General features: G+C 28.2%; 2 protein-coding genes across 4 annotated transcripts in view; one reads left to right on the plus strand and one right to left on the minus strand.

The window, feature by feature from the left end:
* Positions 1 to 2,159: 2,159 nt before the first annotated feature.
* On the minus strand, positions 2,160 to 7,226 carry nac (GDP-fucose transporter nac). Its single transcript, XM_075372826.1, has one exon. It carries the CDS (start codon positions 7,088 to 7,090, stop codon positions 6,092 to 6,094), a length of 999 nt encoding a protein of 332 aa, XP_075228941.1. The 5' UTR covers positions 7,091 to 7,226; the 3' UTR covers positions 2,160 to 6,091.
* A 518-nt stretch (positions 7,227 to 7,744) lies between these two features.
* Positions 7,745 to 27,060, plus strand: part of Syx7 (syntaxin 7) — a 29,520-nt gene continuing 10,204 nt past the window's right edge. Inside the window, exons 1-4 of one of the 3 annotated variants that reach the window (XM_075373673.1) lie at positions 7,745 to 7,873; positions 14,950 to 15,128; positions 19,522 to 19,591; positions 19,927 to 20,026. In XM_075373673.1, the coding sequence (XP_075229788.1) occupies positions 15,002 to 15,128; positions 19,522 to 19,591; positions 19,927 to 20,026 (297 nt within the window). In that variant the 5' untranslated portion in view covers positions 7,745 to 7,873; positions 14,950 to 15,001. The other 2 variants (XM_075373675.1, XM_075373674.1) reach the window with 2 other exon arrangements.

A 27,060-nucleotide genomic window follows, 5' to 3' on the forward strand; every position in this document is an offset into this window, starting at 1 on the left:
ATGTAATTTTCAAAAGTGATGTCTACTGTCAGGTCACTTATGAATGTTTGATTAAGGTATCTAGTAACAATGCAAAGTTTAAATTTTTCTGACTGAAATCAACCATTGGACTACGGCAAGATAAAGAGTTCTACTTGACAATAGCAAACCACACATAATTAAGATTATAATAAATATAATGGTATAAACAAGAGTAAAAATTAAAATCTTAATCAAGCGAATCAAATGGTAAGAAGTAAAACCTGAAACAGTACTTTTAAGTATTTTAAAGAGAGATTAGATGATTAATGCAGGTGAGTAATATGGGGTAGTTTAATAAAAGAGAATATTTTTAATGCTTCAAAAACAAAAAAAAACGTTTTCTGACAGTGGATGACATCATTGTATAGAAGTAAACCTTACTAAATTTTAAAATCAACAAAAATTAGAAAGCAATATGGGCAATAATGATGAATAACTCAACAATGAATAGTAAAAAACATTCAAAGACCTGTGCTTAATTTGGAAAAGATGTTGGATCAAGAAACCTTTTGGGAATTAATGGGTTAATTTTGATTAACATAAAAATTAAATTACCAAATTGAAATCCAAAAATCAAAATTTTAAAATAGTCAAGAAACTTAATGGACAATAACCTTAAGAGGGAAATATTTATAAACCTTGTAAAAATAATTAATATTGTCAAATTCTGTAAACTGATTAATAAATATGTACAATAAATTCTAGGGAACAGAAAATTATTAAGAAGTAAAATGAACCAGTTTATTTTATTATTGCTAAAAATTAAAGTGCATTGATGAAAGGACAAACCTACCATTGAGCCGGCCTCCGTGGTGCGAGTGGTAGTGTCTCAGCCTTTCATCCGGAGGTCCCAGGTTTCAATCCCAACCAGGCATGACATTTTCACACATGCTACAAATCATTCATTTCATACTCTGAAGCAATACCAAAGCTGGTCCTGAGGGTTAAACAAACGCAAAAAAAACCTGCTATTGAAGTCAATAAATCAGTGAGAAGTCATAAAAATTTGATTAGCAACTCATTTTAAAGCATGTTTTTTTCTTAATCTATTGGTATATAATATCCCTCCGTAATAAAATCACTTCAGACCGCTTTCCTGCTTATAAAGAAAAAATTATTTACATTTACTAGTTTTTGTATGAATCAAAATTGAGAACGATAAAACATGGAATTTAAGATAAACAAACATGGGATATGTTAGGAAATTTCAGCTCAATTGTGCAAGTAGGTTCATAAGTTTTTTTAAATATATTCCTTTTTTTTCTGTTTAGCCTCCAGGAATCACCATCAGGTATTACTTCAGAGGATGATATGAGTGTAAGTAAAGTGTAGTCTTGTACAGTCTCAGGTCAACAATTTCTCAGATGTGCGGTTAATTGAAACCAACCACCAAAGAACACTGGTATCCAAGATCTAGTATCCAAATTCATAGAAAAGTAACTGCCTTTACTAGGATTTGGACATTGGAACTTTCGACTTAAAATCAGCTGATTTGTGAAGATGCGTTCACCACTAGCCCAATCTGGTGGGTTTTAAAATTTATTACTGTCTCTTAAGTACATAACAAAAATACTTCTAACATTGTTAACCTTGTTATAAGGAAGTACATACAGAAAAACCAAACAAAATTTTGATCCATTTTGCAGGTTTTTTGGTACATGACATAAGTTTTGTACAGTTACAGTCATAACTGAGCAAGGATACATCAGGGTTCAGAATATTTATACACAATATTGAATATGATGTGCATTAACATAAATTATAATTACTTTTTTTTTATCTTGTTTATACTTTAATACTTAAAAAACTGAATAGGTTAATTATAATTTTGAAAAATTGTATATATAAATATAAAATATACATAGATATATTAATTTATTTAGATTAATTTTTATAGTCCATTTTTTTTCCTCTGTACATTAAATAACTATACATAATATAATATTTTTTCAGCCTCCGCAAAGTACAGAATTAGAGAACACTCTTACCTTTACTTTTTTTATGTTCAAAACTTTTTCAGGCTTGAGCCCATCTGCAGTGATATTTTTTAATAATTCTTCATCTGTTTACATTTACACATAAATTTTATCTATTTATTTTTATTTTGTAAAAATTGTCATTAATAAAATTAAAAAACATTTTAAAAATTCATAACAAATATTTATTCATTCAAGAGAAATCTATACATACTCACACACGCGTGTGCATGTTTAAATAATGCTAAATGTTAACATCACTATTTTCTTATTTTGTAATGAATTACACTAAGTAATCCAGATAATATAATATATCAATGTTTATACAAAACTGAAATATGTGTTTTACTTTATTTATTTTCATGCAGTTATACGGCTGTAATTTTTGTAGCCATATTTTTAAATTTATGAATGTTTCATAATGTTGTAAAATAAATACTTGTATTGACAAAATTATATTAAAACATGAGCAAATGATTTAATGGAATAATAAATATGTATTTTAACAATTTCAGTAAACAACAATTTTACTGGAACTTACTTTTTAATTATCTTTAGAAGCTCTGATAAACTGATTTTTTGACTTTAATTGTAGCAACAGCAATTATAGGTTTTTTGTTTTTATAATGGTGCAGAAGAAACAATATGTCTAACAATTTACCAGCAATTCATTCTAATGATTATAGTATTATAAAAAATTTACATTCTTAATACCAGAGAACTTCAACAACTGACAAAATGTTACACTCCTTTAAAGGTCAAAGCTTATTTTATATAGTAAATTTTTTTTTAAATGTTTGATAGGTGATTTACTACAAACTTTATTAAAGAGTGCTTAAAATTGTTTAAAAATAAAAGTACAAATAAATGATCCAGAATTCAAAATGAAAATATGTAATTTAAACAACTTAACTTCTACAGCTTATATTCAGATCTAACTTTCTGTAAGAAAGTGACTTTCAAAACCTTTTCTTTGTATATGCATGTTATTGTGAATTTTTAAAAGCATAAGTACCATACTAATAAGTTGAAAATAAAATGCCCAAGCCAGCAATAATGAAAAAATTACATGAAGTATAATTCAATGGACTTTTTTGTATGGAAACATTGCACATCATGGCTGGAGAAGTTTATATTACAACTGCATGTCAATCAATTATTTATGTTTTGGCACCATAAATAACACTAAATTAAAAACCTACTGATCAGTTGAATAAAAGTGACAGCTGCATTCTTTATCTGAGTAACTTTTTTACATTTTTTCCCTATGATTTATTGAAGAAATTAAGGATTATTTTTGGACTAATCACAAATCAGTTACATGGTACAAAGCTGTTTTCCATTGTTTTATTTGTCCAATTTTTGATTATATATTTTTAATAATATATTATATGGCCAATAGATATGGCTTTCTGAAAGTCCTCAAAAGGATCTTTCTTCTTTCTTTTTCCTATTTAGCCTCCGGGAATTACCTACTGTTCATGTATTTCACAGGATGAATGAGGATGATATGTATGAGTGTAAATGAAATGTAATGTTGTACAGTCTCAGTTCGACTATTCCTGAGATGTGTGGTTAATTGAAACCCAACCACCAAAGAACACCAGTATCCATGATCTAGTATTCAAATCCATATAAAAATAACTGCCTTTATTAGGACTTGAATGCTGGAACTCTCGACTTCCAAATCAGCTGATTTCGGAAGACACATTCACCACTAGACCAATCTGGTGTCTTATGCATCTCAAAAGGATCTATGATTTTGTTTTTTACTTGCTGATGCAACATAAAATCTGTCAGGTAGATATATCAAATTGCTGTAAGTAGTACTGTGTTTTCTGTTTCTCCCTTTTGAATTGTCACATATTCGCTTAATATGTTGTGGAATATAAACATACCATCAGTTGGTCTAAAAAATTATATGTGCAATATAACTGTGTATATCAGCAACCACAGTGAGTAAGAACAGATTATTTTTCAAAAAATAATAATATTAAAAACAAATAGGCAAATAAAAATTAACAGCCTATTGTCATGTAAATGACACAAATCTTCATGAGTAAAATTAATACTCAACGATAAGACAGAGTAGCTACATTTAATTTTCTGTATGATGCAGAACAATGCTAAGTAAAACAACCTTCCAACAAAACTCATTCAAAAATATTTGACATAAAATTAGTGTAATAAATTTTAAACGAAGTTGTATTTTTTATCTTCATCTTTTGTTAACGATGATAACAAATCTTTGATGAGATTGCTACTAACAGCTCATCAGTGTAAATACATATATAAACTGATTTTTTATACGTGAAAGTCAAGTACTAAATTTACACATGAAAGCTTAAAGTGACATTTTTAATCAATAAAAACATATTACAATTAATTTATGCACTGAAATTATGCACAAATTGCTATAAATTACTATATGTTTATGCACGTGTGCGTGCACTTATATGCGCACACACTCACACATATTTATTTACTATTAATAAAGGATGATCTAATAGGGTAAAATGACAGAACTTGCCAACAGTCATGTATCTCAGTCTTTAAATTATCTTCAGTCTTTATTTTTAATTATAATGTACATCAAAAAAATATTCTTGATTTTTATTCATCATTAACCCGGTAATAGTAAAAAAAAAGAAAAAAAAAGTTAATTTTTATATATATAATACATACACGGAAAAGCATGTTTAAAGTTGGTTTTTAACAAGTAGAAAATAATAATTATATGTAATAAGTTAGACATATACGAGAGTTAACTATGATAAAAATATTAATAAATTCAACAATTATATTGATAAATTTTAATTTAAAACACAATATGACCAATAATCAACTAATTTATGAATAAAATGTATTTATTGTTCCCATAGTTCAAAGCATTATGTACTTATTTTACATTTTCTAGCCTAAGTTTTAAAAATATTAACTTAAAATTGATAACATTCGATAACAGGTAACTTTTTCTATTGTTAACATATTTTTACTAATGCAACAATAATAAGTAAGACATTTTTATTAAAAATAAAGAATGAGGATTGGCAAATCAGAAAGATCTCAATTGTCAAATTCTGTTTCATTGCGTTAAATGATTCATTTTATAAATATTGATAATCATTAAAATAACAGTTTTAATTATTAATTAAGTTTGAATTATATTATAAAAAAAGTCACTCCCTTCTTTATGACAATTTCCCAGATCCATAGTACTACCAAATTATAGAAATAGTAATTATAAAGGTTCAGCAAGCTTATAAAAAAAGTACATCTTCCTTCTACGTAGCCAAGTCTTTTCCAATAAATATAGTTTATATTTTAATGAACTTTTGTAAATTTCTAAGTCAGCAAAGTACATCATTGGTTTAATGTAAATAAACCAATTTATTAGTTTATAATCTAATAGTAAAACCAATCTATTAGTTTATAATTCTTAGACATTATAAACTAATAGATAAGAAGTATGATTCACCAATGCAAAAAAGTTAAGTAATTTATTTCCTTTACTTGACTATTTATACCTATGGAAAATTAACTAGTTCTTGTTCACTAGGTTGAAGATACCTTTACAGGGAGGCTTTGAATAACAACTTGTAGCAGGATTGAATAAGTAAAAGGGGCTGCTAAACATACACATTCAATAACCACATTATTACTGAAAATAAGCCTGTAGGAACAACATGATACAGAATATGGTATTACATAGCTCAACAGTATACTTAGCGTTGATTATATTTTAGAGCACAGGTAGTGTGTTAGTTCAGACTAGTCAAATACATGTCACTAAACAATACTTTGAAAATGTTCTTAACAGTACAAGAACAACGGTAAATAAAACGAGAGATTATTCATCTAATGTGTACCAGGCTGATTATTGAAAAGTAGTGAGCAATGTACACTAGCTCATTTTATTATAAATGTTAACAAACTAAGCATAAGTTGTACAATTAGTAAATTTGTTATTGACACTGATCATATTTATTTTAATAAAATCATTTCTATCACAGAAATAAAATAAAATAAATCTTTAAATTAATACTTAGAATATATAAAACTAGATAGAAACTCAAGTTATTAACATTTATATTTCATACATTTGATGATTTATGCAACTGTTTTAGGAAATTTTCTTGCATTTCCTTTTGTTTTGCGCTTGTATAACCAGCACTCCCAGCCAAAACAATCCAGTTTGAAACCCACCACAGCCATGGTTTTTGTTCTTGATACCAGTAAGTAGCAATTACTGTTTGTGCGCATGCTTTAGCAGTTCCAGATATATTATGAGTTAAAGGAGATGTCACTTTTATTTGTAATGATGTCACATACCCTATTGAAAAACCACAAATCCCACCTACAGTCATTAAACTCCAAAAATTAAATGTTAAAATATCTTCATATTCAATGAGTGTTTTTATTTCCCCATTAAAAATCATCATTGGTATAAAAAATATGCAAGCATAGACATTATTATAATATGATAATAACCATATATGATTGTTAACTGCTGGTAACACAGTCTTTGTATGAATTGAATAGAAAGCTAACGACAATGAACCCATTACACCAAAAAATGTCCCTAAGGCAGAAAAAGATCCACTGTCATTTTCTTGATAAACACCAAGCCAAAATCCACTCACAATTACTCCACAATATGCAATACACTCTAACGAAGTATTCTTTTTAAGAATGACATAGGTTAAAATTACATTAAATACAGTAGTTAAGGATCTACCAACATAATAGAATGGTACACCGACGTGTTTCAAACACAGATTATTAAAGCCAACCATACACGTAAACAAAAATGATAACGGCACCACTTTTTTCATTACATTTTTACTAAATGGTTGGCCCTCCGGGAAAGATATTCGAGATGGAAAACATTTTGATAGTAGTTTTAACGTAAGGCATATTAACGCGGATATAAAACATTGGTACCAAAAAATGAAAAAAGGGGCATCTACTTTGTTAATGGATAGTAATGTTTTATTGATAAACACTGTCACAATTGATACTATCCAATATATTACTACAACACTGGCTATATGAATATATCTTCCCAATAATATACGCTCGGTAAGCATCATTTTTAACAGATTAAACTGATGCGTTTTTCATCTTGTACTTAGTGTAAAATACGTTCAGTAACATGTACAGATAATACAACTGAACACCTTATCAGAACCCGACCACCCAACAACATCGGCGTAACTAACCTTAATGTTTAAATCTTAGCAGGGTGGCCAATGAGTATCAGAAAGTGACAAGTTCGAAGGTTCGTCATAACAGATTACTATATTTAAAGGAAATATTAAAATATGTTTCAGTAAAATATTTCGATAAACTCTGAAATAATTCTTTAGATAAGTTATTTACTGAACATAATTAATTTAGTATTGAATATGACACAAAATTATAAAAATTGTTAATTTAAAAAGAAAAAACAACCAAATTTCTTTTAATATATCTCTCTCTTTTAAACACGTCATAACGCTTTTGTGGTCATTCTCAGTGATTCATGGTGATTGACTAAAATATCACAAATAAAGGAAGATTATTTAAAGTTAAAACCCAAAAATTTGCCTTAAAATAGAATATTTTAATTTAAACATTTTTATTTTGTTTAAGTGAGGTTTCATTACTCCATTAACTAATCTAAGAAATTATTTCGTTAACTCGCTGATCTCTCAATCAAACTATACTAAAGAATTAAATTGATATTTATAAGGCATGTGCGGCAAGTTGACGTTTTCCGAACAGTTCATTACGAAGATCGATACCATCATATCGTCAGGTGATTGAAGTGCCACTGTCAGTTTATAAGATCCCATTATTTATTACAAATTGCTAATACAATATTTGGTCAGGAGGTAGGTAATCTTAGTAGAATTTATTTTGTTTAAAGGTTAATTGGATTTACTCAAGTGATGATACGTAACTTCCTTGTTTGGTGTAGTAGTGAGTAATATTTATGTAACAGTTAAAATTTATAATTTAATTTAACTGTTTGTTAATTTGATTATTATTTTATGATTCGATCAGGTTTTCTCTCATTAATGGCTTGTTTTTCGCACTGTATTGTGTCAATACGTTTTCTGAAGCAAGATAAAATTGATTAAGATTAGTCATTCATTAGTGCACTATGGTTTAAAAGTGGTACGTCGTAACTGTAAGATATCTAATTAAAACGTATGACCGCTTTTTACTAGTTTTGTTCTTGTTTACCGATTGTATTGTTTTTCTTTGCACAAAAATTTAGAAAAAGTAAAATTTAAAATAATACAATTTTCATTGAAAGTTAAAAAGAGTAGCAATCCAATAATTTTGGTTTTAAAGGGTAATTTTCCAGATTAATATTATTTGTATATCGTATTTTATAAATTTGTTTTTAAGTGCTTTCAGTTTTGTAACCTAAAATATGTTTTTCATTAGTGAGTAGATTTTTCTAATAACTGATTCACTTAAATGAATTGTATTAATCTAATCTCTTATCAATCCAGAAGAATTTTGGCAGAAAATTAGTGCCAAGTACCTTAATACCTTAAATTTTTAGGTTTGATAATCTGAGTATTCTGCAGCTACATCATGTTTGAATATCAGTAAATATTTTGTTTATATAAATGCCCAAGCTTTTCTTTCATTTATTCCATCTTTGTAACTAATGTTTACAATGTTTTTTCCCATGAGAGTTACAAAAATATATAATTTAAAGTAAAATAAATAAATATTGAAAATTTTTCCAAATATTTGTTGAAGATCCCATGCTCTACACAAATATCACTGTATCTGTGAAAGTAGTGATTAAATGTATAGGACTAAAGTTAAAAAATGTTGATAGCGTACAAAGATTACTCATATTGTAGATGAATGAATTGTGAAAAACCTCTGCTTTATAGTAGTATTTTTATTGTAATTACTGAATATTTTTTATGTTATTTATTTATATCTTTCAAAACCTTGCTAACATTCAAAAAAATTGATTTGGTATTAACAGGTCATATGAGAGCAGTATTAGAATTAGACAGTGTAAAATCAAAAGAAATAAGGCTTCTGAGATGTTAGATTCAGTTATCAGTGTTAATAGAATTAATGTACTTTCCAATAGAAACATTTGTGAGATGTAATCAGCTCAGAAACTTACTTTTCAGAACAAAAATTAGCATTTCCTTTGTCAACAAAAATATTAGTTTCACATTAGATACATTTAAATGATGATTGGTACTGAATTGTTATAATTCTTACATTAATTTTTTTTTAACTTCTCTAAACTTTATCTGTAGCAAAACTTGTTAAAAAATTAGGTACTTATGTATTAACGCCACCGCAGCTACACCTTTATTTAAAAATAAAGTAGTCAATTGGATTTTGGTGGAAAATGAACAGTCTCTTTATTAATTTTAATGAATGGTTGTTTATATTTATTTATTTTATAAATATAATTTAACCAAACTTAACCTACGCTCGTTTCGCTCGCTAACCTTGACTAATTAACACCGTAATTTTTTGAGTATTTAATAAATTTAGTAATTATTTATTATTTAAATAATCAAAACACTCTTGTTAATTAGTCAAGGTTAGCGAGCGTAGGTTAAGTTTGGTTATATATTTATAAAATAAATAAATTATAACCATTTATTAAAATTAATAAAGAGACTGTTTTGAATCTATGTTAAACTCTATATTGGCCCATTTTCCACTGAAATCCGACTGACTACTTTGTTTTTAAATAAAGCTGTAGCTGCGGTGGTGTTAATACGTAAGTATCGAAAATTATTTTTATTCCTGCCCTTTTTTTATTATAGATTCACTGTGTTACAAATCCAGTTAAAAAGTAGCATTCCTATTCAGTTAAGTAGAAATTTTTTTCTCACCATGATATACTTCATAATAAATGCTAAGAAAGGCTTTCTGAAGTGCTTTTGATTCTAGCTTTCCAGCCCATGAAATCTTTTCTTATTGATATACTAAGAAAGTTTCAATAGATTTAGCAAATGAGTGTGATAATATTACTTTTATAAATATTGTACTTAAATGATTCTGTGTATTATATATGTATAGTATGAAAAAATTTATTTAGTTCTGATTAATAATGTTTAAAAGCTTCTGAAAAGAAATTAAATGTCTCCCTATGAAGGTTTTTTTTTTACCTTTATAAACATTTGTTTAACTTTTAATTAGACAGATAATAATTGTATGACAAAGTAATACATATTGAAATAACTTATTTGCTTATATTCTATTTATATATACCAATTCATTGCCTTTGTTGTGCTGCTAAATGCTAATGAATTTAATTAGCTTAAAAGCTTTTAAGCTTTTAAAAGACTAGTAATGTCTAATCTGATGTACAGATTTTAAAAGTTGATTAAAATGATCTGATATACTATAATACATGATTAAAAATTCATATACATTAATAACTAGCTTAGTGTTAATTTTTAATTGTATGATGCTAGTTTTTCCAGAATTTCTTTTCTTTACTTTTTTTGTGGAAATTAATGTTTATGTATTAATTTTCTCATAGACTATGAGAGATTCCTTTTGAAATATACAAATAACTTATGTAATTTTAAATCTCTTAATGTTTTTATCATAAAATTACAAATGGGTTGTAAACAGTTATAAGAGTGAACAAACAAAAATTTACCAAGACATTGTTAAAAATGCTCAAGATACATTTGAGCCTCAGTGTGTTATAGTCTAGTCGGTGAATAAAGCTTGTTCAGCACTTGGCATTTCACTCATTAAGGTTAAAAAATTATCAAGCAGCTCATAGGAACCAATTTAAAACAAATAAAGTTACAAAAATAGTTGAGTTAGTTACCAATAAATTAAATTATTTCTTTCATTTAAATATTTCTACAGAAGAAACCAGTTCAGTACCACAAAATTATGTTGCTTTAGGTAGGGAATATGAAGAATTAATCATTAAGATAAAGGATAAAATAAAAACAGTTACATTAACCCAACAAAAATTTAATATTTTAAGTTTATTACAAAGCAGCTGGAGAATTCAAAATGAGTTTAGTGTTAGTATTTAACTCGTCAATCCAAACAATTAGTTAAAACAAGTGGAATTTTGCAACAAATTGGAAAAAAGAAACCCAGTCACATAATTGATGAAAATGTAATTAATTGTGTTCAAGATTTTTACCAGAATGATGAGCATAGCCGAATGATGCCATACAAGAAGGATTGTGTCTGTAAGACAAGCTGATTGGAAGAAAATTAATATTCAAAAAATACTTATCTTACGTAACTTAAAAGAATTATACACAGGCTTCAAAGAAAAACATAATTTAAAAATTGGTTTTTCAAAATTTGTTGATTTAAGACCTAAATTTTATGTTCTAGCTGATGGGTCAGGTACTCACTCTGTGTGTGTGTGTTACCCAATAATGTAAAATTCATGTTATCTGCTGTAAAAATGAAATTTGATTATAAAATTTTCCTTTCAACATGATAAGTGATACAGAAAATGAAATGTATATGCTGTCACAGTGTGAAAAATGTCCAGGCACTAATGAAGTGCTCAGACTACTCCAAGAAAGCTGGGATGGTTTTGATTCTGAAATTATTTTCAAACAGTGGATTTCTGTTGATTGTTGTGAACGAACTACTCAAATTCTTCAATTTCAAGTGTACTTAGATAAACGTACTGAAAAGTTAAATGATTTAAAGAGGCATCATTTTGTTGCAAAGAAGCAAGCCAATTTCCACAATATTAAAAAGGAAACTTGGAGGGTGAATGTATTGTAATGGGAGACGTCTCTCAAAAATTTCCTTTTTTGATACGGGATGAAGTCCAGTCATATCACTGGTCAAAAACGTATGCCACAGTACATCCATTTCTCTTATATTTTAAAAAAGAAGGAAAATTACGAAGCCAAAGCTATTGTGTGATTAGTGAGTACTTGAAGCACAATATTGCGTCGTTCTTCTGCTTCAAAAGCAAGTTATAAATAAAGTAAAAACATTGTTACCACAAGTTTTTTATTATAACAACTTTTTTATTTTTCTTATGGCTCCTCAGCCCAGTATAAAACAAAAAAATTTATAAATTTGTGCTACCATCAAGAAGATTTTGAAATCGCAGCTGAGTGACATTTTTGCCTCGTACCATGGAAAAGGACCATGTGATGGTATTGGTGGAACTGTAAAAAGGACTGTGACTAAAGCAAGTCATCGAAGGACAGTCAAAAATCAAATTGTTACACCTTCTGATATGTACAATTATTGTAAATACAATATTAAACAAAACAATTTATTTTCTGCTGTAATAAAGATGGTCAAGAAACTGAAGAATACCTCAGTTCCCAGTATCAGGTAATCACAACAGTTCCAGAAAGAAGAACCTTTCACAGTTATGTTCCAACAAGTCAGAAATGTATTCTGAAAGTCTGGGCAACCTCTGAATGAGAAACATTTATGTTAGTATTGCTACACAAGGACATTAGTTTCTGATTGCTTTATAGATTTACCTAAGAGTTAAAAGGTAAAAAACAGCCTGTTACCCTAAGCCCTTCATTGTTTAGGCTCAAAATTAAAAAAAAAACAACAATTTGTAAACATAACTTCAGTAAACTTTACAAGATTTGGTTATGTTACAAAATGAATTTTGAGTACACTAAGATAAAGTGCCATTAATATCATTGAATATTTTTTTTTACTCTCGTGGATCATTTGTTTCTAAAATAACCTTTACACTATGCAATTTTTACTTGTGTTATTGTAGTTGTTATTTGAACTGTTCAGAAGGTATAAATTAATCTACTTCATCATAAGAACTATTTTTCTCCACTAACTTGTACGAGTTAGAATTTAGTTGTTATTATTTATTAGCAGAGATCTCCTTATGTTTGTTTATAACAAAAATTAGAAATAAATTGTCCAATATTAATATTAAATTACTCATTGTAGATAGAAGGTGCTTCAGAGTAAAAAAAAAAAAAACTTGCATTCACCTGTTACAATATATGTTAAACATAATTTTTCACATGTTTCAAGTCTTTTTTTTTCTTGTATTGGTGCTTGTATAGATGTCATTGTCATACATTGTCTGGTACATGGACTATGAAAGCTGCCCCTGTTACTTTCCATTCCTATGTAGTTAAATATTATTCCATTAATTAATTCATGATTTTAATTTTCTTAATATAGAACAAAAAAAAAGTTTAGAGGTTTTTTTAAATAAAAAAAATATGTATAATTGTCCTCATTTTTTGGTTTTTATTTCAAAAACCACAAATTTTCTAATTTCATACACCCTAAAATTACCTGGAAAGTAAGCCTTTAAAAATTTTATTAAAAAGTAATTTTAAAATTTTCACATTTAATTTGAAAGTATTTTATTACAAATTATTTTAAGAATATACATGTTAATTTACATTTTTCAATGTTTTACGTCCAATTCAGGTTATCATAAAATCAGTTCATAAATATCAAATAATATGTATTATATTTTAAAGTAAAATTGTCTGTTATTGCTAGATAAAAACTCAATATTAATATCCCAAAGATTACTACAATAGTACTTTATATAATTCTACAGCTATTTGAATTACCAGATAAACATAAAATTCCAATAAGTATATGGTTTTTTTAATTAATATTAAGATGTATTTCACGTATAAAGGAAGTTTTTAATCCTCTATGTAAATGTTTTAAAAATATTTTGAGCCATAACAATTTTTACATTTGAAGTAGATGTTAGTATAATAAGCAACAGGATTACTGTTTCATCAGTTGATGACTGCTGGTCTATCTGCTATTTTCTTATTTTTTTTATTCACAATTTTTCTTTCTCTATCCAAGGAATGTACCTTTCCTATGATAAAAATTTCTTTATATCAATATTATCATTACTCAAAACCATCAGAATAAAAATTTAGACTGTTAATAATTTCATCATCAATAAAATAGGTTAAATTAAATATGTTTAAATTTCACATCACCTAAATTGCTAATGCACTTAATTGTTACCATAAACACTTGGAATTAGAGTAAACGAATATAAACTCATTTTATACAAGAAGCAGGTTTTTATTTGTGTCTGTCCTTAGCAAGAAGAAACATAATAGGATGAAATGTAGTCAGAGTTTTGCTACTTCAAAAAATCAAATGGCAACTTTTAATCATACATCCAACCTATGCACTAAAAATGTTTGAGGTGGGCTTGCAAAGGAAATCCAACTGTAGTGGTTGTGAGCTAAAATGTGATATTTTGCAAATTTTTATTTCTCACAGTTGTACTAAAAACCTTTTATTAAGGAACAAATTCTGTCCCTCAGAAGAATTCTTTTTTATAAATTTTGTATTTGAAATAATTTTTGGCTTTTCCCTATTACAAATGCTTCTTCCTATACAAATAGTAAAGGATCCCCATTATTATTACAATGGATCTGCCTACAAAACAGACAATTTAAAAAATGTAACAGACATTTTAAAAAGAGGTTTAACTATTATATATTGTCAGTTTATTTAATAACACGTAGCTGTTCCTTAGATCTTACAAGTTCAATGCCACATCCTGAAGGTTACCATCAATTTGATCCACATGTTCAACAGTGCAGTGTGTACATTACTAGCGTGGCCATGAACAACACAGGTTTGCCAATCTTAAGAAGAAATTTCCCAGCGTTCTTTACTTTACGTTCGTAAATTGTAGTCGTCTACTAATAATTCTTTTATCTTGTTCTTTGTATTTTATATACTTACAACTATTAATTCCTTTGAATGCTGGATCCATTGTAGTTTGTGTTATGTTGAGTGTGCAAATATAATACTGCTATACTGGTAACAGTGTATTACTGTTGCAATAAATATTTTCTGTAAAAGTAATAATTAATATTAAATAATATTATTTTGTTGCATATTGTTTTCTATTTTGCTTCATTGTATATTTGAATTTCTTATGCAGGTTTTAACAGAGATAATTTTTTTCCAGATATCCACTTTTGACTTTTATTCCACATATCTAAATTTAAAAAATTGTAAAAATGGATGGGGGATGGAATAGCGGTTATTCATCCCATATGAATAATGGAGTGGGTAAAAATAAACCAAAGGATTTCAAAAAAGTTGCACAGACTATTGGAACTAATATTGAAAAAATATCACAGAATGGTAAGTCTGATATGTATAATACAGCATTATTTTATCTTATCCAGCATAGTGTCCAATTTACTTTGTAGTGTATAGTAGGATTGATAAGCTCCATATATAAAATTATTTCTTTGTAAATTTATTCTAATGAAAGTCATTTACAACAATCTTGTTGGAGGAACTCGCTCATTGTAGCCAATCTGCTTGTTGTATCCAGTCAAATTATAGTAATCATGTACAATGTAATTTATTTTTATTGCAAATTGCATTCTGAAATAATCATTCTGGTTTTATTGCAAATCATTTTGTAACCAAGGAATACAATGTGTTGCGATCTGTCAGGAATTTATGAATCATGCATACAATAATGCAATTTTCTTGTTGACAATAATGAGACTTGAGTTTTTGGGTATGATGGGAAAATAAAGTCTCAGTCTTTACAGTGTGTAGGAAAATCATCACAAAGACCAAAAAAAGAACACAAACATCATTCAAACACAATGATGATGTTGACAGTCTTGTTATGTTTGACGTTGTACATTATGTGTTTGCACATATTGTAAACCTACGTGCAGGCAGACAGTCAGCTGCCACTATTAACTACAAATCACACATCTCTGCAAAAATGTTCAGGTCAAAAAAGAGACCTGAATTTGAGTTGACAATTTGTGGTTCCTTCATCATGATAATATTCCAAACAACAAATCTGCCCACCAACAAAAAATTCACCCAGTGTTTTGACTCTGCCGTCATAGCCCATATGTTTTTTAAGAAATTCCATTCCAGAGTTGTTTCTCAAAAGGAGAGAGAGTTGTGAAAAGTGTGTACAGAAGGAGAGTACTTGAAGGAGATAGTACAATAATATCTAATAACTTATTTCTTTTTAAAAAGAAAAATTTGTTTATTTTTTTTTTTTAATAGAACTTGTATTTGTTAATCTAGTTCGTTAATTTATTAGGTAACAAATAAATTGCATCTTGCAGAAGTCTGCAGCCCTGTACATCACTTAAGCGAATCTTTTACATGTTTAAAATTGTTTTTAAGCTTTAAGCTAATCTTTATTTTTATGTTTAGTTTTATTACTCATTATTATAATTATTGTATTTTACTTCAAATTGTTTTTTTTTGCAATTATTTTAATGGTTTGCCAAATATTTTGGTTCCAGTTGATGATATTTTATTTAGAAATTTCCATTTCTTTCTTTAATTTGAACTCACCAGATATAGAAATTATGGCCAAAAAATGTTTGGCGTATTATGTTTTCAGCTTTTGAAAATATTTCGAACTTACACTTTATCATTACGTGTGGGAAACTGTGGTTGAACGGTTTAAAACAAAAATTTTGACCAACTACTGGACCAATTTTGACCAAACTTCATCAGATTACTTCTATATATGCCATTAAATTTTGAACTTGAAAGGTCAAGAGGGTGCGACTGTTACAGCAAGGTCACTAAGTATCTCGAGGTTTCGCCTAAGGTTTTATTTTTCTTAGACACATTTGTTAACAATTAAAAAATAATATTTGCAAAAAAACCTTTTACAAAATCACACCCCCACTCTAAAAAATTATCTAAATAAACTAGCGGCTAAGTGTGTATATGGCCTCAATAGTACTCCCTCTCACCACAAAGAGCGCTAGTGTAGCACTAACATACAATTTTTGTAGTCATCTGCTATGTTGTGACATCACAGGTGAGCAGTAGAGATAAATAAATGAATAATATATAAAGTGTAAAAAAGTATTTAAAGTAGCTACTAGTACTGCCACACCCACACGAATGAAATATGGTATGCGCGCATGCTTTAGTTAGAATCATTGAATTAAATAAACAAAAAATATATTTAAATAAAATGATAAATGTTTTAAATTATGTTGTGTGTAAACCATACATCAGAAAAAAACCACATGATGGGAAAGTCCTATAATTGTGTTGCCAGCTTTTTTTTTCTTTCATTGAAAATTTATGGAGGTAAAATCTTAACAAACGCCTACGTTAAGTATCTATTTTAGTGCATATTTTTGTTAACATTTCTATAAGTTACTGATGAAGCTAAATGAATCCAATTTCTCGGGTAGGTAACTCTCTTTTAATTTAGTTTATTATGGCTACTTTCTAATAAAGGTTGCCTAACATCATAAAACAAAACAAGTTCTGATGCCTTTACTTTGTGAAATGTTTTTAAAAGTAAATATTGTTTCATAATTTGTAAAAATGCAACCTATCAATAAATATCTTTTTATTTCATTCCACAAAGATGCAGGCTCTTAATTCAATTGTTTGCTGTTATTTTTCCTCATATGTAAATTCAAGCTTTATTATCCACTAAATGAACAGATTTTATTTTATTTTTATATTATCGTTGCTTAATATTGGATTTTTATGTTGTGGTTATAAATACATGAGTCTTAGTGTGTTGCTGATATTCAACAAATTTTCACATGAAAATTCAGTAGAATTAGCTTGAAAACTTAGAATAACAATTTATTTTGGTACATTCCATATAGCAGTGCTAAATAGCAGTCTACCTGATTTCTCTGCATTAATTTTCTTATTTTTACCAAGATCCTGATTCCTTACCTTTGTGTTTGTTGTTGAGAACAATCTGTTTTCATGAAGACAATATTTTTTAAACTTATATCTATATATATAAAAATGAGTGTTTGTCTGTCTGTATATCTCTTATGCCTTACTAAACTGTTCATCCGAGATATTGATGAAACTTTGGGGAATGGTTGGATGCATGCCAGGGAAGGTTTCTGAATTAGTTTGGATCCGCTAGGTGGCGCTGGCATCAAAATATTTTGAAAAATTGTATTTATGGTCCGATTTTCCTCATATTCAGAATACATGTTACTTACATGGAAAGAATTATCTCTGCAAAAATGAACCCGCTAGATGGCACTGGGGTTGAGATATTTAGAAATATTATATTTATGGACTGATTTGGTTCATATTCAGAATGTGAATATTAGTTACGTGAAAAGAAATATTTTTGCAAAAATTATACCCGCTAGGTGGGGCCGGTGTCAAGATATTTACAAAAAAACAAACAAACATACTTTTTTATTCTATATATATATATATATATATATATAAAAGGCATGTTTGGATGTGTGTAAAACTAATGGACCAATTTACGTGCGAGAAAAGGTGGAAAGAGAAAAGGGTAAAAAGGAAACTGGGAGAGGGGTGAGGGAGAAGGGTGTGAAAGGGAGAATTTGGAAAAGGGGAGGAGAAAAAGTGAAAGGTAAAATTTGTTAAATTCAGTTTTTTAATTTTTTTATCAAATTTTAAATTGTGCTCATTTATACTCTTTCTCTCCCCCCATTCTTCGGCAATAGCGAAGCATTGCTGGGTCTGCTAATTTTAAATAAAAATAAAACAAACTATACAAAAACTACATTCAAAAGTTACTTTTCAATTCTTTAAATTTTTTATTTTTAGAGGTTTGCCTAAATTCAGGATTAATAAATTATTGTAATTTTTTTTAATTTTCTGCAAACTTTATTTTATGTGTAATCTTTAGAATAGTGAATAAAAAATGTTTCATTAACACTTAATTAATAGAAAAACACTGGCAAAAGATTGCATAATTTTCTTATTGACAGATTTTTATTTTAAATGTGGCATAGAGTTTTTTTTAGATACTTATGTCTATTATGGATTATTTAGATTACATTTATAAAAAAGATAAAAATATTGAGTAAAAAGAATTTGAGTTCTTACATTAGTAAGTTTTTACATTAAAGATTCAGTATTAAAAGTATAATTAAGAAAAACTGGAAAATTTGTGTAAAAAATGTTGGGCCCCAGTTGACTTCCTTATATAACATTTTCAGTAACAGTCACAACTTGAAAACCAAATAAAATATCAGAAATTAAAAAAAAACCTATAAAAAAATATTTAATTCTTATGTCTTAAAAAAGTCAATTTAAAATAATATTAATAAATTTTAAAAATATTTGATACGCATGGATTTTCAGTCTGAAAATTAAGTTTAAAAACACAGATATTTTAAGTGCAGGTCCATTCAGGCCCTTTGTTTTTTGGCTTTTTTTATCCCCCCACTCATAAAGCTTAGGGAAATATAGGGTAAGCTTCTTTTAAATGTGCCTTAGTCATATATTGTGTTAAAATACATAGTTATTTTGCTTGAATATAATTTGAACCTACTCTGTTATGTTACTGGTAAACTACTTTTGGATTCTTTAAAGAGATTTCCTGTAAGATTGCCAAAAAGAAGATATTTCATCATTTTATTCATTTATTTCTCTTTTAATTTTGTCATAAATAAATATTTTTATTATTAATACATGGATGTAATTTGTTCATTTTAGCTTGATAGCCCTTTATATTATAATTTCTAATAGTGTACAGAAATTAATTTGATTTTGTGTTACTTTACAGCAACTTCGATGACAAAAATGATAAATCTAATGGGTACACCTCAAGATTCACAAGATTTAAGACAACAACTGTAAGAGTCTTTTTTAAATTATTTCTTTTACATTTTAAAATATAATGTTAAACTGAATGCTTTGTACTATTTTTGCTTAATCAATTTTCTGAAACCCAACTGACAAATAAAATAATTTTTTTCATTCTGTATATATGAATAAACCTTTGTTTATTGTGATTTATATCCTTAATTTTTATAATGCAGATGATCTTTTTCGTCTACAATGTATTAAAAAAAAGCCATTGTATTTTTATAACTTTGTGTGTCTGCATGCATTTGTTTGTTTCTTTGTGCATACTTGATAAATTTTAACAAGAATTAATTGTAATCCAAGTGTATTAATATTTTTTCAGCCATCAGATACAGCACTATACAAAAAATCTTGTTAAAGATACAAGTACGATTTTGAAAGAGCTACATTCAATTCCTATTCCTCATAACACTTCAGAGCAAGTAAGTTGTTGAACAAAATTAATAAAATAATGTGTATAAAATATATATATATATATTTTTTTTATCAGTACAGTTTATAATAATTTTATTAAGCTTTATAAGTTTGCTAATTTCCATATAAAATGACCTCTACTGACATCTTCAGTGCACCATATGGATGTTCTCTAAAATGTCATTGAATGTAATATTTCAGTCAATAAAATTTGTTTCTTTCCTTTATTAAGTAATCTCATGACAAAAGAGTTATGAATCATTTTAGTGAACATTTACAAATATTTTAGTAAGTACGGTAATAATAAATTAATTCTATTCTACTACCAGCCTCCATGGTGTGAATGGTAGCGTCTTAGCCTTTCATCTGGAGGTCATGGGTTTAAATCCTGATCAGGCATGGCATTTTCATGCATGTTACAAATCATCCTCAGTATCTAAAAAAAATTCTCTTCTACTAAGGAGCACTGCACACAACATTCCTGCTGTGGCCACTTATATATGGAAGTCCCATTAGTGATTTTATTTGTTTTAAACTGTTTGCTGCTGCTGTACATTACTTAATAAGTATAGGTTGTGTCAGTATACTCGTATATAAATGATGAAAAAGAATTTTTCATTTGGTTAAAGCCATCTCAATCTATTTTATAAATTAAAATAATAATTTTTTTTTTCTTCTCAGGTAGCATTATGAAGTAGGTTTTTATGTTATAATATCCCCATTACTATTTTTTCGTATGTAAACATCAGTTGAAGTTAACTTTTGTAGTACTTTGTTATTCATTATTTCTCTATTTATTTTTTTTCTGATTCAATAGAATTGACAGTTATTTAACATAAATTTTCTTGTATTAATTTTAATGTTAATTAAAATTTATATGGCTCATGGAGATTTGCAGGAATGTGTTCTGTCACTTGTTTTATTTAATTTGGGTTCAGACGCAACAATCTAGTAAGCCCTTGCAGGTAACAAGGTAGTAGTAGTCAATGGGAAAATCATTAATACATCTATTATGTTATATTAATTGCTTCTGTCATGGTTGATTTGCAGACCATGATAGAAAAGGTTTATTATAGCAATAATGCTGATGGACTTAATATGAACAATAAGAAGACTACAGTTTTTTTGTTAAGTACAGAATTGCTCAGAATTTAATCATGACTGATTACTGATCAGTCATTAGCCATTAAAACCATCAGAATTTTTATGGTATGCTGATTTGTCTTTTAAATTGTACATTTCGGCACAGAATCTTGGTCACTTAGAAACCATAATATCAAGAAAAAGAGATATTTCAATTATAGGTTATCATGATGATGAAGGAGAAAATCATCAAAGCAAATTGTTCTATAAATGTGAAAAAAAGTTCTATAACTGTTTTTGTTTGTAAGATTCAAAAGAGGAAGCTGGAGGAGTATTTCGGGCATGTCATTAGAGGACCGAAATATTGCAGTTAACACTCTCACTGTAAAAGATCGGTAGGAAGAAAATGGAAATCCTGTTCGATAATTCTTACTAAATAGTTTCATTGTGCATCGTTGGTCTGTTCAGAGCACCAGTATCAAAAATTAGTACATTTTTGATGAGGATAATCTCCTTAGGAAGTATACACTGTAACAAGAAAATTCTAAGGCATGCAGTTATCTAAACAAAAAGCAGCTATGCCCAGCATTAACTTACATAACTTTTGAAGTCCTAAAGTTCAAAAAAATTGATCTTTTATTCTGTATGTACAGTGACTACTTTTGGATATCATAACTGAATGATTTTATTCAAATTGTGAATATAAACCCTTTGTGTTGAATACTGTCAGTTAATATTACTGAATATTTAAAAACTTTAATACTGTCCAAGAGAAAAAAATAGTATTTCTCTCATGAGCTCTTATTTTAATTAATCTCAGTTTAATTCGAGTCAAATTCCAGCTAAACCTTTTGAGATCTGATAGCTCCTACTTCCTTAATCTATAAATATTTCATTAAAACAAATATTTCCATTTAAATTTAGATCTCAGTATTGTTTCTCTTTCATCCTCTTCGACTTCCTCTTCTTCATCTATAATACCATTTTCTAATTCATTTCCTCCATATAACTCTTCAATATATTCATCCCACCTATCGACTTTGCCTTTGGTATTATAAATTGATGTACCATCTTTGTTTAACACATTAATAGATTTTAATTTATGTACCCCAAAATTTTCCTTAACTTTCCTGTATGCACCTTCTGTTTTACCAACATTCATTTCTCTTTCCACTTCTGAACACTTTTCTTTAATCCACTCTTCATTCGCTAGTTTGCAGTTCCTGCTTATAGTTTTCTTAATTGTCTATAGTTCCTTTTACTTTCTTCATCACTAGCATTCTTATATTTTCTACGTTCATCCATCAGCTGCAATATATCGTCTTGGATGAAGACCTTGGATGAAATCCAAGGTTTTCTACCAGTCTCTTTGTTCCACCTAAGTTCACTTCTGCTGATTTAAGAATTTTCTTTTTAACATTCTCCTACTCTTCTTCTACATTTTTTACTTTATCTTTTTTTACTCAGACCTCTTGTGATGTCCTCCTCAAAAATCTTATTTACCTCCTCTTCATCAAGCTTCTCTAAATTCCACCGATTTATCTGACACCTTTCTTCAGGTTTTTAAACCCCAATCTACATTTTATTATCACTAAATTATGATTGCTATCAATATCTGCTCCAGGGTAAGTTTTGCAGTCGGCGAGTTGATTTCTAAATCTTTGTTTAACCATAATATAATCTATCTGATACCTTGCAGTATCACCTGGCTTTTTCCATGTGTATATTCTTCTATTATGATTCTGGCAATTACTAAACTGTACTTCGTGCAAAACTCCATAAGTCAGTTCCCTCTTTCATTCCCTTTGCCCAGCCCGTATTCACCCACTATATTAACTTCCTTGCTGTTTCCAATGCTTGCATTCCAATCTCCAACTATTATTAAATTTTCATATCCTTTTATGTGGTTAATTGCTTCGTCAATTTGTTTGTATACACACTCTACCTCATCATCGTCATGGATGCTTGTAGGCATATAGATGTTAGTAATCATTGTTGGTTTAGGTTTTGATTTTATCCTTATTACAATGATTCTATAGCTATGCATTTTGAAATACTCTACTCTCTTCCCTATCTTCTTGTTCATTATGAAACCTACTCCTGCCTGCCCATTATTTGAAGCTTAGTTAATTATTCTAAAATCACCTGACCAAAAATCGTTACCCTCTTCCCACTGAACCTCGCTAATTCTTACTACATCTACATTTATCCTACCCATTTCCATCTTTAGATTTTCTAACCTACCAACCTTTTTTAGACTTCTAAAATTCCACGCTTCGACTCGTAGAATGCTATTTTTTAATTTTCTGGTGACTCCCTCCTCAGTAGTCCCCACCCAGAGATCCGAACGGGGGACTAGTTTACCCTTTACTAGTTACCCGACCGGGGGACTAAGTTACTGAGCACTCAAGCTTTCTCACAAACGGGAAGGTCTCATGATTCATAGAGGGAGATTCTTTGGATAAGGGCCTAAAACTTATCTAAGTAAAGTTTTTTGATATCACCAACCATTAGCCCACGGGGTAGAAAAAATGAGGTTTCGAAGACAAAATAATCATACCTTCCTGAATAGGCACATTATAGAATCAGTTTAAAGTGGTCGTTAGTCCTCTAAACATTACCTAAATTTTTGTCTTAAACAATTTTTGATATGATCAACCCGATGAACAAAATATTGCTGGAATTGTAAGATGAGGCTTGTCATGTGCTAAACATGTGAAACTTTTTTTACATGCAGCCATTGTCTATTGAGTAAATTTGAAGTTTTTCTGAACTTAAAGGTGGAAATCTTTTTTATCCCCTACTTAGCACATGTAAAATCTACCTTCGCCTTCCAGCGTCCAAAAGGGATTTTTTTTTTTTATTTGAATATATTGATTTATTAATAATTATTAACCTCTGATTGTAAAAAAAGTTTTACGATAAATAATAATTCAATAATAATAAAAAAAAAAATTGAAAAAAATATCAGAAGTTATTAATGAAATAAAACTTATGTACGTTTCAGTTTAAAAAAATGTGTATATGTAATTTAATAGGCGTACAAGGAAGTTATGTGGTCCCCACATCATTTTTTTTTTTAATTTGCTATTAATTAAACTTAGTTTTTTCATACACAATGATTTTTGGTATATATTATTGCTGCCTTATATAGGTCATTGAGAATGTAAGCTATAATAAATATATTCAAATTAAAAGTTATTTTTTAGTTAAGATTATTATTTTTATATAAGTAAGATTCTGTTAAAAAACGCTCAGTGTTTTATATATATACTATCATCCCTTTGCAACTTCGCACGCTCTATATGGTTACTTGCATTTCCTGTCGCAGTCATTTTATTTATTTTATGTTTTTAGTCAAGAAAATAGACAGGTGCAGTCATTTGCATTGAACATACAGTTAATAGCAGCAGTGGCTGTGTTGGTTGAGCCACCTTACTGTACATTGTACACCCCTTAAAAAAATTAAAATTCTAAAAGCCCAAAAATGGTTTTTACATATTTACTTGAAGAGTACTTGCAAGTCCACTCATTTAGTATAGTCAGAAATGGAGAAAATATGCAATCATTGTTCAAAAATTTGTTTTACCTTTCTTCCCTCCTTTCAAGATCAAATTTCAGAAAATCTAGAAATTGGTTTTAGATATTCAGATGAAGATTAGAGACACAAAATATCAAGTTGATATCTATTACAGATACATTAAAAAATAGTAAATTTTATTGTTAGTTCATTTTAACCCTTTAAACTCAGAATTTCAAAAAAACTTTCTTAGTATGCACTTACACCAAGAACAAATTTGTTAGAAAAACATATATATAAATTTTCATCAATTTATCTTCAGTAATTTTTGCTGGGAGTTGATTATGAATGACTCGCAACTTGTTATTTTACGTATGCATGTAAAATTATATAAATATATTTAATTAAATATTTCAATCTTGACTGAGGATGCGGGATCCTGTGAAAGTACTTTCATGGTAAAATTAAGATAAGATATGTCTTATCTCAATATTCTGTACTAGGTGGTTTTTATTAACAGAACGTAAAATATATACTCGTATATAATAGGAAAAATAAAATGAATTAAGTAAATGAAATCAACACTTAGATATAAATGTCCTTATAATTCACTGCATATAATCTCATTTTAATAAGCCTGTTTTTTTTATTAGTAATGATTTTAAGTTTTATTTTAATCCATTGAAGTAAAGTAAAACCATGCCAATTATAAGACCAATGTTTTTATCAGACCTGTGTGCTGAGATAAGATAAAGTAGGGTTTTTATTTCAAAGCCATTATCTAAAATAGTCATTTACTGATGTTATGCCTTCGTTTTTTTTTTTTTTGTTTATATGATTAGCTAATCTTATTAGCTTTTATCTCAATAATTATAACAATTTTGTAAGAATGTTTATTTACTTTTTTCTTCTTTTTTTTAAGTAATCTTTCACTCAAGTTATCCAGTTTTCTTATGTATTTATGTTGTTTATATTTTTCATATAAAGAGACTACATTGTATAAAAAAAAAAGCTAAAACGCTTTTTAGTACATAACATTTTCAAGTGTTAACTTATAATACACATAAAGTGCTTCATATAGGGGTACAGGTTTTCTTCCTTTCTATATGAAGTCGGCACTGGCTCACATATATTTTTTAGCCTGGGCAAAACATAATTTTGATGCCCCTCCCCTGTTTGTTAGTCTCTTGTATTCTTGGTAACCATACGACCGAATTTCAACAATTAAGGACAGCACATTTAAATTCTTGAAGTTAATTTATTGTATTCTTGACAGTAATTCAGCAGAATGTCTCATAGAATTTTTCATATTCACAATATTTAAAGACCTTCTTAACCTATTTAAAGAGATCTTTATTAATAAAAATAATCTTCATAATTTGTCAATTTTAGGGGTTCACATTTATTTGGATAATTAAACCTTCACAGTGTAATACATGTAAAATGTAATATTTTTTTTTATGAGAATCTTTTTCAACATAGTTCACATATAGAATTTTCAGAAGTAATTTTATGACAGTTTATTTTTAAGAAATATTTTTTCCAAAACATACCCCAGTTAATCCATCATCCTTATTATGACTTATTTTTCTAATTGTTTGTTTCAGTCTGTTCTTTCCATCATTTACAATATTGATTCTAAGTTAGTACATACAGTTTAGACTCTTATTTTTCATCAAACCAGAAGACCATGAAGACAGAGATCATATCATATGTGATATGATCCCTGTTGAGATAAACTCGTGTTTATGCTGTATTTAATCAAATAACTATCTTTAATTAGTTGTCTGATGAATTTTAACATTTTGTTAATTTTCATTTAAACGTTATCTAAAAATTTAATTGCTGTTTGCAAGAGGCTATATGAAGGTGATAGGTTGTGTAAATATTCTGATAGAAATGTCTGCCTAGGCATTTGCATTGGTAACATCCTGACAGAGGCCAAACTGATGACTATATTATATAAACTTTAGACAGTCTAAATGACAACTTCTAATAAAGCCCGTCAGGGCTAGGAACGGATGGGGTGATACGTAGTGACCAGGATTATCACAAGACAGATGTCTTCCTCTATAGAGGAACAGGATGTTTAAAGGGTAAAAAGATCCATAGGTCTTTTGTAAAGTCAAATGGTTGTTTTTTAGGCGTTATTATTTAATTTCTTCTGTACGTTCTGTAATCCACTACTATTACTAAATGATGTAAATCTAAAACGTCATACTTTCCTTTGTTTATTATATTATTATTATTGTTAACCACTACAACTCACCATATCTTTAATTAATTAAAATATCATCCTCAAATACAATCTGGTGATTAATTATTTCATACATTTGTTTAAATTGATAAATATAATATTCTCTTTTTTTCATTATTACAAATCTCCAAAATTTTTAAATTATTTTTACCATCATTAATACTATGCTTACATTGTTTCAA

This window comes from Lycorma delicatula, chromosome 8, assembly GCF_047948215.1.
Source record: "Lycorma delicatula isolate Av1 chromosome 8, ASM4794821v1, whole genome shotgun sequence".
Classification (NCBI taxonomy): Eukaryota; Metazoa; Arthropoda; class Insecta; order Hemiptera; family Fulgoridae; genus Lycorma; species Lycorma delicatula.

Coding starts and splice junctions, on each gene's coding strand:
- nac (XM_075372826.1), bottom strand. CDS start 7,090: ATGATGCTTACCGAGCGTATATTATTGGGAAGATATATTCATATAGCC.